General features: G+C 37.0%; 2 protein-coding genes across 2 annotated transcripts; both read left to right on the top strand.

Annotated features, from left to right (window-relative positions):
* The first annotated feature begins 574 nt into the window (after positions 1-574).
* Positions 575-3,812, top strand: LOC138833718 (olfactory receptor 4A47-like). The gene is made up of 2 exons (XM_070032013.1): positions 575-1,470; positions 3,809-3,812. Exons 1-2 carry the CDS (start codon positions 575-577, stop codon positions 3,810-3,812), a joined length of 900 nt encoding a protein of 299 aa, XP_069888114.1.
* Positions 3,813-10,019: 6,207 nt separating this feature from the next.
* Positions 10,020-10,931, top strand: LOC138833717 (olfactory receptor 4A5-like). The gene has a single exon (XM_070032012.1). It carries the CDS (start codon positions 10,020-10,022, stop codon positions 10,929-10,931), a length of 912 nt encoding a protein of 303 aa, XP_069888113.1.
* The last annotated feature ends 5,280 nt before the right edge of the window (positions 10,932-16,211 follow it).

The raw sequence follows: 16,211 nt of genomic DNA, 5'->3' as shown, positions 1-16,211 counted from the left end.
GGAAGCGAGACACATTCTATTTCAACGTGGAGAAAGGATAATCATTGTTCCAAATTTCCAGCTGTGGTTAGTAATGTGGTGACTTTGGTCTATGGTATTATAGTTGTTAGTTTTGGCTCCCATAATGAGTATGTGAATTAACTGGAATGAGTCTACATGAGGATGTCTTTGTGACTTTGTGCATGATACATCTTTTCATGGCATTCTTATTTTCATTCCCTCCTGTTACCTTACTTGTCCTTTAAACTCATCTAAAATATTCCTTCTTTAGTGATGCCTTTCAAGCTTCCAGGTGACTTAGAAATTCATCCATAGCAAATCTACTCCATGGCATAAATAAATAAATATATTTATACTGACTTGTTAAATTGGTCTTTAAATTTGTGAACTCTGTCATTTGTACTGATTATTTTGATGAGGAACACTGTTTGATGGAACTTGATCACACTTGTATTTAGAACAGATAAATGCTTCATTTCTATCTCTCTATATTTAATGGAGGATAAATAACAATTAAGATGAAAATACTTCTAAGAATGCACTGTTTTGTAGGTAAACCCCAAGAAAAGAAGAAATGGAACCAAGGAACAATGTAACTTACTTTGTCCTCTTGGGCCTCACTCAGAATCCAAAGGAACAGAAAGTACTTTGTGTTATGTTCTTGTTGTTTTACCTTCTGACCATGGTGGGGAATTTGCTCATCGTCCTGACCATTACTTTCAGTAAGACCCTAGATTCACCTATGTACTTCTTTCTTGGTAGTTTATCATTTGTGGATATCATTTATTCATCATCCATCTCCCCCAAGTTGATTTCTAACTTGTTCTTTGGGGAGAAAACAATATCCTTCAAGTTTTGTATGATCCAGCTGTTTACTGAGCACTTTTTTGGTGGGTCAGAGGTCTTTCTACTGTTGGTGATGGCCTATGACCGCTATGTGGCCATCTGTAAGCCTTTGCATTATTTGGTTATCATGAGGCAGTGGGTTTGTGTTGTGCTGCTTGTACTGTCTTGGTTTGGCGGTCTTTTGCACTCAGTAATTCAACTCAGCACTATATATGGGCTCCCATTCTGTGGTCCCAATGTCATTGATCATTTCATGTGTGACATGTACCCCTTGTTGAAACTCATCTGTACTGACACCTATGTCATTGGGGTCTTAGTGTTGGCCAACGGGGGGCTGATCTGTATGGTTGTGTTTCTGCTTTTGCTCATCTCCTATGGTGTCATCTTGCACTCTCTAAAGAACCTGAGTAAGGAAGGGAGGCGGAAAGCTCTGTCCACCTGTGGCTCTCACATCACTGTGGTTGTCTGCTTCTTTGTTCCCTGCATTTTCATGTATGCAAGACCTGCTAGGACTTTCCCCATTGACAAATCATTGAGTGTGTTTTATACAGTCATAACACCCATGCTGAACCCACTAATCTACACTCTGAGGAACTCAGAGATGACCAATGCCATGAAGAAGCTATGGAGAAGGAAAGCTATATCAGGATCATAAATAAGTAAAATATTCACTGTAACATGATTCATTGGACTATAATTCTAAGTCCTCCTACGTCTGACGCTGACTTTCTTTTCGTCCAAGCCTTTCTGACAAATAAAATTACTGAATGAGCCCTTATATTTGTGCCATTAACATATTTTATTGGTGTAAGTTAATCACTATACTATTGTATACTATTGTATGTGGAAAGCTATATGTGCATATAATAGGAACCAATGAGTATTATGTAATTAATAAATGAATGAAATATTCACAGCACCACCCTTATTTTTATTAAATATCTGCATTGATATTTGTATTGTTTGTCACTCTTTGTTTTATTTTTAGAATCCATACAAAGTGGTAAAACGTAGAGTAAATCCACATAGTCTGCATTAGTCTCACAGTGGTACTTCCAAATTCAAACACTGAACTGTGTTTCTAAGATTCTTCAGGTAAAACTTTTTATCATATGTAACAAAGATCAACTACGAGGACTTTACACTATGTAATATAAGTGAGACACAGAAAGAGAAATGCTGTGTAACATCATATATACCAAGAATCTAAAATACTCATATTTATAAGAGCAGAGAGAAGTTGTCATGGATGGGAGAATGGGCAAAAGCCAGAAATATTGGACAAAAACAAAGCTTCAGTAGTCATGTTATACAGTATACTTGAAATTTGATTTTAAAAACCTATATATCTTAAATGTTAGTGAAAGAAATTATTTTGCAGTGAAAGCAGGGGTTATACTGTGGGGGAGGGACATACAAAGCAACAAAGAAATAATCTTATAAATGTGTTAAAAACAATAGCATGAAAGGAAAAAAAACTTTGAATACATATCTTAGGGTTCATTTCTCTAACATCAACTTACCTAACCTTTTCCGCTTGACTCAGACATATACTAGATATTGCAAATAAGGGAAACCATGAGACCTATGTTTGTTTGGGCCTGGCTTACTTCACTTAAAGTTTTTCCAAGTCTTTCCATTTCCTAACAAATGCGGCAATGTCATTCTTTCTGATGGAGGCATAGAATTCCATTGTGTATATATACCACATTTTCTGGATCCATTCATTTACTGAGGGGTATCTGGGTTGGTTCCATGTCTTAGCAATGGTAAATAATGCTGCAATAAACGTAGTCGTGCTGGTAGCTTTAGTGTGGTCTTGTTTGTGATCATTTGGGTAAATGCCCAAAAGTGGGATTGCTGGTCATAGGGGAGTTCTATGTGGAGTCTTTTGAGGAACCTCCATACTGCTTTCCAAAGTGGTTGAACAGGTTTACACTCCCACCAACAATACAGTAAGGTTCCCTTCTGTCCACTTCCCCTCCAGCATCTGTTGTTATTAGAGTTCTTGATTATAGCCATTCTAACTGGGGTGAGGTGGTATCTCAATGTTGTTTTGATTTGCATTTCTTCTATGTGTCTATTGACCATCCTTCTTTCCTCTTCAGAGAAGTTTCTCTTTAAGTCTTTTTTTTTTTTTTGTCTGGTTGTGGGGCCTGAACTCTGGGCCTGGGCACTGTCCCTCAGCTCTTCAGCTCAAGGCTAGCTCTCTACCACTTGAGCCACAGCGCCATTTCCGGCTTTTTTCTTTTTGCTTATGTGGTGCTGAGGAATCGAACCCAGGGCCTCGAGCATGCAAGGCAAGCGCTCTACCACTGAGCCACCTTCCCAGCCCATCTTTAAGTCTTTAGCCCACTTATTTATTGGGCAGCCATGGTTTCCCTTATTTGCAATAACTAGTATATGTCTCAGTCAAGCAGAACAGGTTAGATAAGTTGATGTTAGGGGAATGAACCCCAAGGTAGATATTCAAATGTTTTTTTTTTCCTTTCATGCAATTGTTTCTAACATATTTATTAGATGATTTCTTTGTTGCTTTGTATGTCCCTCCCCCATGGTATAACCCATGCTTTCACTGTATTTGATGTTGGTATAAGTTGTGGAGGGGAAGGGCAAAAAAAATCATTTAACTAGGGATACAGGTGGACCCATTGCAACAATGGTATGTACAAGTCGTTATGTTGAAAAACAAACTTTAAAACTTTGGTGGGGTGTGGGTGGAGGATCAAGTGGGGTGAATGGGGTAGTATGGGAAGGGATGGGAAGAGGAAACAAAGAGGAGGCAACAATGCTTGATAAGAAATGTACTTGTTACTTTGCTCATGTAATTGTAACTCTTCTGTACGGTATTCTCACAATAAAAAAAAGAAAGAAATATACTCATTACTTTGCTCATGTAATTGTAACCCCTCTGTATGGTATTTTCACAATAAAAACAAACAAAACAACAACAACAAAAAACCTAGAGAAAGCTCATCACCCCAAGAAAGTATCCACTCCAGAAACCAGCTTAGCTGATGGAAGTTTAACTTATGTTCACATTTTCTTATCAAGCATTGTTGCCTCCTTTGTTTCCCCTTACCATCCATGCCACCCTTTCCCCCCTCCTTCCCTGCCTCCCCCCCCCCCAAGAAATTGTGGTATATATACACAATGGAATTCTATGCCTCCATCAGAAAGAATGACATTGCCCCACTTGTTAGGAAATGGAAAGACTTGGAAAAAAATTATATTAAGTGAAGAAATCCAGGCCCAAAGAAACATAGGTCCCATGGTTTCCCTTATTGCAATAAATAGTATATGTCTGAGACAAACAGAAAAGGTCAGATAAGTTTATGTTAGGCAAAATGAACCCTAAGATAAGGACTCAAATGGTTTTTCTTTCTTGCTATTGTTTCTAACATACTTATAAGATGATTTCTTTGGTGCTTTGCATGTTCCTCCGCCATGGTATAACTCCTGTTTTCACTGTATTTGATGTTGGTATAATTTGTGGAGGGGAAGGGAAAAAACAAATTGTTTAAATAGGGATACAGGTGGATCCATTGCAACAATGAGATGTACAAGACGTTATGTTGAAAAACAAACATATTTATCTTTTCTCTGAAAGGCTCAAGAGTATTTTGCAAGCACAATGACCCTTTAGCCCTAAAACTAAACATACTGGATTAGGAAGTTTTCATGTACAATATTGCAATCAAAATAATTTTTGATACTATTTAGATAATCTAAATAGCAAGAGGAAGCAAGAATGTGAATCAAGGATTTATAATATCATAAAATATTTATAATTGTCTAAAATTTGTGAGGAAGACTCATGAACTCATGACTCACGAACAATTATGCTACAAGGTTTCATCATAATTAAATTCAAAATTCTTTCTGCCTTCTATTGTGATTTTTTCCTATTGGTTGTTGAGAATTTCATTACTTAATTGCTGGGAACATGATATCATTTAGGTTTTCAACAAAATTCTATGACAAAAATTTAGTTTATGGGCTATTATAGGTATCATCTACTATAGCAAGTTCTTTTACTTCATTCAGATAAGTGGAGAGCAAGAGTAGGTCTTGAACTCAGATGGAGGGACACACAGGTTGGTGCCTTACTATATTTAGAGTCACTGTCTTTAAGTGGTGATGTAATCAAAAGAAATATGTTCATATTGAGTGTTCTTTTAAATTAAATATGTTTTTGTGCATCTTTTACCATTAAGCAATAAAAACTCTTAAGAGCAAAACTATTCCAGTGGAGTTTGATGGATTATCTATTTACAAGGTAAATTGAAAACCATCACCATTTAGTGGAGTTCAGCACCTGATAAAGATTTTCGGGTGATTCAGAGAGATGCAAATATGACCCTGCCCCCAGGTCTTGTGACACAGAAGAGCCAATGTGAAGTAAACATGTTTTGACATTTGATCAGTGGAGCCAGTGACAAGCTGAAGTTACAGAATAATAGTGGAGAAGCTCTTAAGTGTTGCTTTCTCTTTGGAAAATACATTTTTCATGCATAGTTTTTTTAATTGTGAAAATACCATACAGGTTACAATTACATGGGCAAGGTAATGAGTACATTTCTTCTCAAGCATTGTTGCCTCCTCCTTTGTTTCTCCTTACCATCCCTTTCCATTTCCTGTCCCTCCTCTCCATCCCCCCCTCCCCACCCCTGGGCCAAAGTTGTAAAGTTCCTTTTTCGACATAGTGTCTTGTACATCTCATTGTTGCAATAGGTCCACCTTCCCCTCCACGAATTATACCTACATCAAATACAGTGAAAACAGGTTTATACTGTGGGGGAGGGACATACAAAGCAACAAAGAAATATCTTATACATATGTTAGAAACAATAGCAAGAAAGAAAAAAACATTTGAGTCATGCATAGTTTAAAAATTAATATTAGATTGGAATTGAATGAACCAAATTCAATTATGTGAACAGAATTATTGTTCTCACACAGGGCAGTACTGTACTCTTCGGATATTAGAAATTCAATTAGAAATTCAATAGCTGCTCTAGCTCCAATTTTTCTGCCTCTGCACCTCAGAGCTACTTAGATGAGGTCCCTACTCTACTCAGGCTGTCCTTCGATCTGGTGTGGGTGGGTTAGATTGCTCTCCCCTTCAGGCTGGCTTCAATAGCATTACATGAATACATCCTACTTCGTTAAACTTCAGAGCTTATATCATTTCACATTATATGTTTTATATCACCTGACATTCAGTATTCTTCATCGGCAAGATCCAAATCTGTTTCCTCTAGGGATTGTTCAAGGAAAGAAACCTATTAAGGAGTGATTGCTTCATTTGAATTTGTTCCAAATATTCTGAGAAATCTAATCTATTAAAAATAGGATGATGCAAAATCTATAGGCTATGCTTGTATATATGCATGAAAGAATGATTTTCTTGATTCAATAATGTGAGAAGTCTCTGAAACTGAAGTTCTCCCCAAACTTCAGTGGCTAGCTCTTCACCTGGTCTTTTGTCTCTGGCGTGTGAAGTTTCCTTCACCATTGCTCACGAAAGTCTGTGGAAAGTTTCAATGTCATGGCATGAGCTTGTGGGGATAGAACTGGTTGCAGCTGGGAAGGAGAAAGGAAGATGCTATTCTACTTGAATGACTGGAAGACTGAAGTGTTTTATTTCTATTTGTGAGGAACCTCCAGCATCAACTTTTCTAAATCGCTAAATCCCTGTCTTTACCTAGATAGATAAATGACTTGTTAGCTAGTCACATACGTGTTATTGTCATTTCTTAAGGCAAAGTTCCTTTTGGCTGTGTAACCCCAATTGACTGAAAAGAAGATAAATCACATAATTAATTTTATTATTACTATTAATATTTATTTGTGTCACCAAATAATGGGTTTGGCCAGATTAATGTTTGTTATTTAGGTCGGTTGTTTAACCTAGTTTTGTCAACACAGTATCTTTGTTTTTCTGTGAAGACGTTTTCAGAATATAAAGCTACCTGTACTGTAGGTATTGACATTACCTTTGTGTACCTATATATTTTAAATATCACTTGGCTACTCTACCTCTCTGAAAAACTGGGATGAAGGGAAGATTCCATGTAAGTACACTTGCTAAGGATGCATGTCAACTGGCCAGCATGACATGTTCATGTGTTCTGTGAAGACTCATAGGTACATGAACAACCTATAGTCACTCTCAGGAAAAGAACTGTAATGAAGACAAGACCCTAGACATGAGTTTGTGAAATGCCAGAGAGGGATACTACTTAAATATTCTTGTGGTATTCATAATATAATAAAAGCCAGATAGTCTTAAAGGATGTGTTGGTATTGGGAAAATTCAGATAGCAACATACAGAAATTAAATAGTATAATATCTATCATCTCTCATTTATCATCTATCTATTTGATCTGTTGTATTATTTTAGTCTAGTCAGTGTTTATTTTTCATTTTGCAGATATCAAATGATAAATGAAATATATAGATAAGCCATTGGATCTTTTCAATATATATTTTTTATTGTAAAGATACTGTACAAAGGGGTTACAGTTACATGAGTAAGGTAATGAGTACATTTCCTATCCAACATTGTTACCCCCTCCTTTGTTTTTCCCCTACCATCCCTTCCCGCCTCACCTCTCTAAAAACAATGGATTTTTAAATTTTAGTTTATGGGATATCATGTATCACATACTATGCTAGCCAAGAAATACATATTTGAATTCTAGAAGTTAAAATTGCCTATCACCAGTGTTTAGAGTATAAATGCTTAGAGTGTCTTTTATGTTCTGAATGCTGGATTCAGGCTTGTGTTTGAATCTTCAAATTATCCCAGGAAGCATGTAATGTGTGTACATATAGAAATTTTTTTCTTTTTTTCTGGTCCTGGGGCTTGAACTCAGGGTCTGAGCACTGTCCTTGTGTCCTTGAGCTTTTGTGCTTAAGGATAGGGCTCTAGCCACAGCTCTACTTTGGCTTTTCTGGTGATTACTTGGAGATAAAATTTCAGGGGCTTTCTGGTCCTGGCTAGCTTCAAACTGTGATCATCAGATCTCAGCCTCATGAGTAGCTAGGATTACAGGCTTGAGCTATGGGTGCCTGGCCATAGAGAAACTGTTGATCTGCAAAGTCTTTTCTCTACAGTCTCTCAGACTTAGTAATTGGTTACTGTTATAGTGTATTTTTGAAATTCTATGAGTATCTTTTCTCACAAACCTCATCATTATTTTTTCTAGGAAAGTATTAATGATTTAAATTAAAAGCTGCTATATTACCCTTTAGTTTGCATAATATCAAATCTGTGGTAAATTCTGGCCTAGTTTGCATAACCTTGAAATGCTATACTTTGTCATTATGCATGTTATTAATCAAGGTAACAGATTTGTCTCATTTAATACAGCAGGGATAGTTACTAGGTGCTTTAAAACATGCAGAAAAGAACACATGAAAGAGACAGAATTGAATATAAACTAATTTATACCTTTATACTCTACAGTTGGTGGGCCTGTATCAGTCTGTTGTTTGAAGAGTGGCGGCTACAGACATCCTGAATGAGAGGAAACCAATATTGATTCTATGACAGCAAGAAGATTCGTCATTGCTGGGTTCTAAAGAAGCTTCAGACTCTTCTGCACATGTCTTTTGGCATCACCAAGTCCATGTAATGCTATTTTCTTATAAAATATATATAAGGATATATATATGTATAAATAGTAAATATCCTTATAGTAAAATGATGAAATTTAGGCAATGAGGTTAAGTTGCCCAAGGCCATATGGAGACTAAGTGAAAGAGACTAGGATTTCAGCAAGCTAAATGCCTCAAATCTGTGCTTTTCTCACTGTGCTAAGATATTCCCTTAGGGCTCAAGAATCTGTATGCTTCAAAGCTGTGCTAGGCTTTCCTTCCAAGGAAAAAGGTATTGCCATAAGCTAATGTTATAAGGGAGAGTAATAAGCTTGAAATTGTTGTTTGGCTATGAAAAGATAAAACATGAAAAAAATACAGATTAAGGAAAGGTAAATATGCAGGAGTTAGTCTGGTTGCAGATGCATTAGAAAGGATGTGAAATTATCTAGTTTACTCCCTTGATTTTTCAAAGTACAAACAGAGACATACTTGTAATCACATTTGGAAATGGATGCACACCTCTGGGTTCTAGCCTTGAGTATGGGTTTTCCCTTAAGTCTGCTACTTTTGAAAAATCAGGACACTGAAGCTCTACTGTTAATACTCTCAGAACCTAAGCAACAATTATACAGAAGACCACATGCTCTTGTTCTCGACTTGTCTTTTCAGTTTCTAGTTTTTCCTCCTTTACTAGACATAGTTACCCCAAGAGGTCTAAATTATGTACTAACTGGCTGTGTAGTAGTTGATGGGCATTAATGGATTATTCTAGATCATGTAAAGATATTTATTAGAAAATTATGATAGTGATTGTGAATGTGTAATAAACTATTATAGGCTAGATAAAAAGACTGAATTAGAGCGAATGGTAATAAGGTAAATAGGGATAAAGCAAAGTAATTGCTATGGGCACAAGCATGCTAAATGATATTTGAGCTCTATGATATGATTTGAGGTCCAATCTGTAGAGACCAAATGAGAGACTTATGAATATTGGACATTCTGTGAGATGTTGATATAGGACAGAGATCTTTTCTACTCTGTTGCCAAAACATTGAACTGGGTATAAGGCGACAGGTACTATTACACCTGAGATTGTAAAGTTCCTCTTTATCAGTTCTCAACTCCAAGGACTGAAATATTGTAGCTGATAAATTTAGGATTCACTGGTACCACTGACTAGTGAATTTGATAAAAGGAGAACTCTTTTTCCCGAGGTGTTTGCTGACATCTGCTTCAAGTAATAACACACTTTTTAAAGTTTTTCTCTTGAAATGAATTAATGACTGATGTTTTCCTATTCTTCTCTGAAGAGATCCACCAAGACTGAGAGAGAATATTGGACTGCATAGACTAACAAGATCATTCAAGAGAAAAATAGAAAGGTGCTGTTAGGCTCAAAGGTAGAGGACTGCAGGAGTGTTAATTAAATATTTTATGTGGATGCACCATGGAGAAGATATGGCGTGGTATGACATAAAAGAGAATAGTCCTGTTCATAATTCCATGGCAGGTCATGCTCTTCTGAACTTTCATCTGTGAAGTAAGACTTGTCAAAGAGTAAATGGGACAGAGGAACAATGTCACAGAATTTGTCCTCCTGGGCCTTACTCAGGATCCTGGTGTGCAAAAAGCCTTATTTGTCCTGTTTTCACTCATCTACATTGTGACAGTGGTGGGCAACCTGCTCATCGTGGTGACTGTGATTTCCAGCCCCTCTTTGGATTCCCCAATGTACTTCTTCCTTGCATACCTGTCACTCATGGATGCTGTGTATGCCACTACTATTTCACCCAAGTTGATTGTAGACTTACTCTGTGAGTTAAAGACTATTTCCTTTCAAGCCTGCATGGTCCAGCTCTTTACAGAGCACTTGCTTGGTGGTGCAGAAGTCTTCCTTCTGGTGGTGATGGCCTATGATCGCTATGTGGCCATCTGTAAGCCACTGCACTATTTGACCATCATGAGTAGACGGGTTTGCATCCTCCTATTGGTGGTGGCCTGGGTTGGAGGTTTTGGACACTCTATCGTTCAACTTGTCATTGCGTACAGCCTCCCTTTTTGTGGCCCCAATGTCATTGACCACTTCATCTGTGACATGTACCCACTGTTGGAACTTGCGTGCACCAACACCTATTTCATAGGCCTCACTGTGGTTGCTAATGGTGGCGCCATCTGTATGGTGGTATTCATTCTTCTCCTCATCTCCTATGGCGTCATCCTGAACAATCTTAAGACTCACAGTCAGGAGGGGAGGCGCAAAGCCCTGTCCACCTGCAGCTCCCACATCACGGTGGTTGTCCTATTTTTTGTGCCCTGTATCTTCATGTATGTTCGACCAGTTTCTAACTTGCCTATTGACAAATCCATAGCTGTTTTTTATACAGTTGTCACTCCCATGTTGAATCCTTTGATCTATACCTTGAGAAATTCAGAAATGAAAAATTCCATGGAGAAATTGTGGTGCAAAATGTGAGCTAAAGACTGGTTAAGAATGTCTACATGATGAATGGGATGCTAATTCTAAAGCAATATAAACACACACATTTTCAGTAGAAAATAATGTGGTCCACTCAGTGGATTGTGCAGTGATTGGTTTCCTTCATCAAAGCCATAATATATCAGAGTAAATAGGCTCAGAGATTAGAATCGGATTAATAGAAAGTTTCTTGAAGATGAGTAAATGACACAGACTTTTGTTTTCTTAAGAGTGAAGTTAGAATGCACCACACCTTTTAGCGTTAGTTTCCTTAGTGGCAATTCAGATAGGACTTAGTGATTTTTACTTTACAACAAGGAAACAATAATATAGTCTGGGAAATTTATAATCATCCAGAATCATTAGAAAGGACTTTGGTCAATAAAATTTCTGGGACGAAAATAGAAGATTTTAAATGCAATTGCTCATTGTTGTACCAGAAATTTGAGTGTGTGTGTATGTATATGTATACATGTACATATATACATGTACATATATAAATTTAATTTAATTTTGTTGTAATGGTCTGTACAAAGGGGTTACAGTTACATAAGGAAGGTAATGAGTGCATTTGTTGTCAAACATTGTTTTCCATTCCTTTAATTTCTTCCACTATTCCTCCCCTCAACTTTTCCCCCCACTGCCCAAAGTTGTAAGGTTCATTTCCAGCATAGTGTCTTGTGAGTATCACTGTTGCATTGGTTCACCCTTAGTCCTTGTTTCACCATTTTGTAATTCCCCTTCCAGTCCCCAAATCAGATAAACATATATACGAGATGCAGGGTACCAGAACCAAAAACAGTGACTACCAGTAATAAACCAGAGGCAAAAGTAAGAAAAAGTAAAAAGAAAGAACTTGATAGAGTACATTGACAACAAAGGAAATGTGTATTTTTAAACTTGCATTATGCACACTATATTAAGACTAATTCTGTCCCTCAGTTCTATGTGCTTTATACTCAGGGAATGTAGATGGCTGATGATATTTAATTTAGGTGATGATATGTTTCATGAACAGTTTTTCTATATATGATGTGGTGATTTTGTTCAAACCGTACAAAGTGAAGTTTGTAATCCTACTTTTATGACATTCCTCATTACTTGTGTGACTTTAATTTTCAAAGAATAATTCTCATTTTGACTTCTGTTTTATGAACTATTGTATCTCTAGAGGTAAAAGTATAGACTGTGAGACAAAATACATCCTCTAGATTTTTCTGAAAAGAAGCAGTAAGCCAATAATTAAATAAAAATTTTAATAATATATCCAACATCCAGGTGCTGGTGGCTCACTCCTGTAATAGTAGCTACTAAGAAGCCTGGCTCTGAGGATTGGGGTTTGAAGCCAGCTTGCTCAGAAAAGTCCATGAGATGTTTATCTCCAGTTAACTACCAAAAAAGCTGGAAGTGGACTTGTGTCTCAAATGATAAAGCACTAGCCTTGAACATAACAGCTCAGTGATAGCACCTTGGCCCTGTGTTCAAGCTTCAGGACACACACACACACACACACACACAGAGACAAAATCTAACATTTCACTAATAGGTAGCAAGAAATTGAGTGTTTTGTGAAAAGAAATATAATTTGCTCTCACAAAATGGGAAAATAAGTGATAAACTCATTTTCACTGAACAAAATACACAGGCTGATATTCTTTACTCTTGACTCACAATTATCCTATGATGTTCTTTGTTTCTTTCTTTTTTTTTTTTTGGTCATGGGGCCTGAACTCTGGATCTGGACGCTGTCCCTTAGCTCTTCAGCTTAAGGCTAGCGCTCTACCACTTGAGCAACAGCGCCACTTCCGGCTTTTTCTGCATATGTGGTGCTGAGGAATTGAACCCATGGCCTCATGCATGCACAGGAAACACTCTACCACTGAGTCACCCAGCTCCATCCTATGATGGTCTTGATATTGTTTTTTCCTTATATAATTTTCCTGACTGTAGATGTATGATTGAGCTAATGATATCATTACATATAGATATGCTTTTTCTTTTTCTTTTTTTTTTGTTGGTCATGGGCCCTGAACTCTGGGCCTGGGTGCTATCCCTGAGCTCTTCAGTTCAAGGCTAGCACTGTACCATTTGAGCCACAGCGCCACTTCCAGCTATTTTCTGCTTATATAGTCCTGAGGAATCGAACACAGGGCCTCATGCATGAAGGCAAGCATTCTATCACTGAGGCACCTTCTCAGCCCCTATAGACATGCTTTCAAAATTCATGAGAAATCCCATTGAATTTAATTAAGGCAGAATCCACCTTGGACATATGCCAGTAGTAGAACTTCATCACCAATATGGCTACACATTATAAAACCTTCAGTGATCTTTGCTCCTGTCAGGTAGCTGTTGCTATCCTGTTTGTAGCTGATATAATTATCCCAGAAGGTGAAATAGTCTTTATTTGTCTTAAAGTATGATCTTAAGAAGACAGAAGAATGACCTCTTCAGGCTCAAATACAAGTAATTGATCACCCCAATGTAAGAGAGGGCTGTGATACAAAGCTAGATAATATTTTTTTAGTTTAAAGAATAATAACTATGAGAATGGACTAGAGAAGAACTTATGGGAGACATATAAGTCTAATTCTTACCATTTTATGAGGCCTAGGATTTGTTTGCATCTTGATAAATTGTCTTAACTAGAAAAGCGATCAGTCTTTCAGTTAATAAAATGTGATGCTATTGGAATAGCTCTGCAGGTGGTGACTTCGTGAAGCATGCAATCGGGAATGGTCTAACATGGCAGCTCATGTGTACCTTACAGGAGAATACCAAGTATTTTACTTTTGTACTTACTAGAAGGGAGAGGTTTTTCTAGAATTTTAAGACTGTCATGCAAAGGTCTTTGAACTGTAAAAAAGCATCCAAAAGGTATGTCTTTAATAGTTGGCAATAAAAAACCAGGGTTCACAACTGGGTGGATTTTTCATTATATAGACGAGAATATTGCTTGAGTTCATTACAATTTAAATGTTGCAAAAAATACTTCTGCAGGCAGAGTGTGGCTGCAAGTTCTTTATAATGTATGCTATAATAGATAAAATGAAAGAAAACAAAGCTAGCAGTCATGAATATTATCAAGAGTTGTACTTCTGTCTGGAGCAATGGAAGAACAAGATTCCTCATGTCAGTTCCAAGACTTGCTTCCTTAGCTCTGAAATCCAGCATAGACTGTGCGCTGGTGTTAGAGGACGGTGGCCTCCGACATGTGAGTCTGCCTTATTTGAACAAAATGACACCACACAGGCCTTCTAAAAGCCACTTCACATTTGAATATAGATTGAACGTGTGCACAGTTGTGCGTCTCTTCACATATTTAACATTGTTTAGCATTTCGGAATACTTTTTGTGGTCTCTGAAATTAGCATTTACCAAAGTCTAAGTGAAACAAAAAATGTGGTTGTTTGAAACATAATAACACTGCTGGAGTAGGTGAACATAGACAAGTGCAAGCAGTGAATTTGGGAGGGTTGCCTGGACTGTAGACACTTGGCATCTTATCTGATAAAGGATGAGTGGATGTTACTAGGAATGAAGAATCTTCTATAGGGGTTTTGAACAAGAGATGGTTGTGAATTGAATAACATTAGAAAGATTATTTTGGCTCTTTCAGTAGGAAAGTAGTTCAACTTGGAAAAGTATCTATAATTAGACAAAGAATGTGGTGAGGTATATTATCAAGGACATATTTGTCATATATTATGAAAAGTCACCACAGGATATATTTATATTGAAAAAGTAACCTTAGAGGCATGGAGTTAAAAATGGTTTCCCTTATTTGCAATAGCTAGAATATGTCTGAGACAAGTGGAAAACGTCTGATAAGATGATGTTAGGCAAAATGAACCCCAAGATAAAGACACAAGTGGTTTTTTCTTTCTTGCTATTGTTTCTAACATATTGATAAGGTGATTGTTTTGTTGATTTGTATGTCCCACCCCTGTAGAACCCCTGTTTGCACTGTATTTGATGTTGGTATAATTTGGGAAGGGGAAGGGGAAAAAAACAAATTGTTTAAATAGGGAGACAGGTAGACCATTGCAACAATGAATTGTACAAAATGCTATGATGAAAAACGAACTTTACAACTTTGGGAGGGGGAGTGTAGTTGTGGAGATGGGAGAGCAGGCATGGTAGGGGAAAAACAAAGGAGGAGGCAAAATGCTTGATAAGAAATGTACTTATTACTTTGCTTACGTACTTGTAACCCCTAGGTATGGTATTTTCACAATAAAAAACTTAAAAACAAACAAACAGATTGTCTTGAACAACAACAGGTGAAGAGGAACTATTTGTTGAGTAGAGGTAAATTTGCAAGATAAGATTTATTGTGAAAAATTTTTAAAAATACTCAATGGCTATCCAATTAGAGATGTTTGTTGCCTATATGCAGCTAAAATTTTGAGACTAGGAGACACACAGGAGTGTGAGTAGGAGATACACAAGCATGAAGACACTGCTTTCAGGATGCTTTGAGAATACTGAAGAAACGACCAAGAAGGTAAAGAAGAAGTAGCCATGTTACAACACTACAAATAGGTTTTAATGACTAGGTCTGAAACCCGGTAATGTGAAAGATCTTTGTTGTACACTGTGTCAGATGAAACAATTGTGGTTTTATTGTCTTCCTTCCATCACTCTTGATTTTTAGGCTAAATTCCTAGCCTCTAAGACATCATAATGTGAATTAATTGAGGACAGGGTTTGGACAGATACAAGTTAATGTAAGTTTATTATGGTGAGACTTAATCAAGTATTTTAAAGATTTTGTTAGAACTGAGATTTCAATCCAGAGCCTTTTTCTTGGTTGGCTTGCTTGATCAGCTGCCATTTTTGATGGTCATTTTAAAATTATTATCTTTAAGTAGTTGTACAAAGAAGTTCCCATTCTACAAAACAGTATATGAATACAAAGTGTCTGACAACATTGTCACCCATTGTTGATGGTCATTTTGGAGATGAAGTCTCACAAATTCTTCTGGCTGGGCTGGCATTAAATCATGATTATCCATATTTCAGGCTCCTCAGTAGGTTGGATTACAGGCATGAACCACAAGCATCCAGACAAATGACATTTAAATTTTTTTTAATGTTTTCTATTGTAAAAATAGTGTACAGAGGGGTTACAGTTAGATGAGTAAGGTAATGAGTACACTTCCTCCTTTGTTTATCCCCTACCATCCCTTCTCTCCCCACCATCCCAACATTTTTTATTTTTTAAGAAGGGAAATTTGAATCCAGGTAGAACGCCACATAAACCTGAAGTTGATC

This window comes from Dipodomys merriami, unplaced genomic scaffold (genome assembly GCF_024711535.1).
Source record: "Dipodomys merriami isolate MVZ:Mamm:240054 unplaced genomic scaffold, mDipMer1.0.p SCAF_21, whole genome shotgun sequence".
Lineage (NCBI taxonomy): Eukaryota > Metazoa > Chordata > Mammalia > Rodentia > Heteromyidae > Dipodomys > Dipodomys merriami.
The sequence above is the reverse complement of the archived record's forward strand: the minus strand, read 5'-3'. Positions and strand labels throughout refer to the sequence as shown.

Bases quoted from the DNA above. Each gene is read 5' to 3' on its own strand.
- LOC138833718 (XM_070032013.1), top strand. From the start codon at position 575: ATGGAACCAAGGAACAATGTAACTTACTTTGTCCTCTTGGGCCTCACT.
- LOC138833717 (XM_070032012.1), top strand. From the start codon at position 10,020: ATGGGACAGAGGAACAATGTCACAGAATTTGTCCTCCTGGGCCTTACT.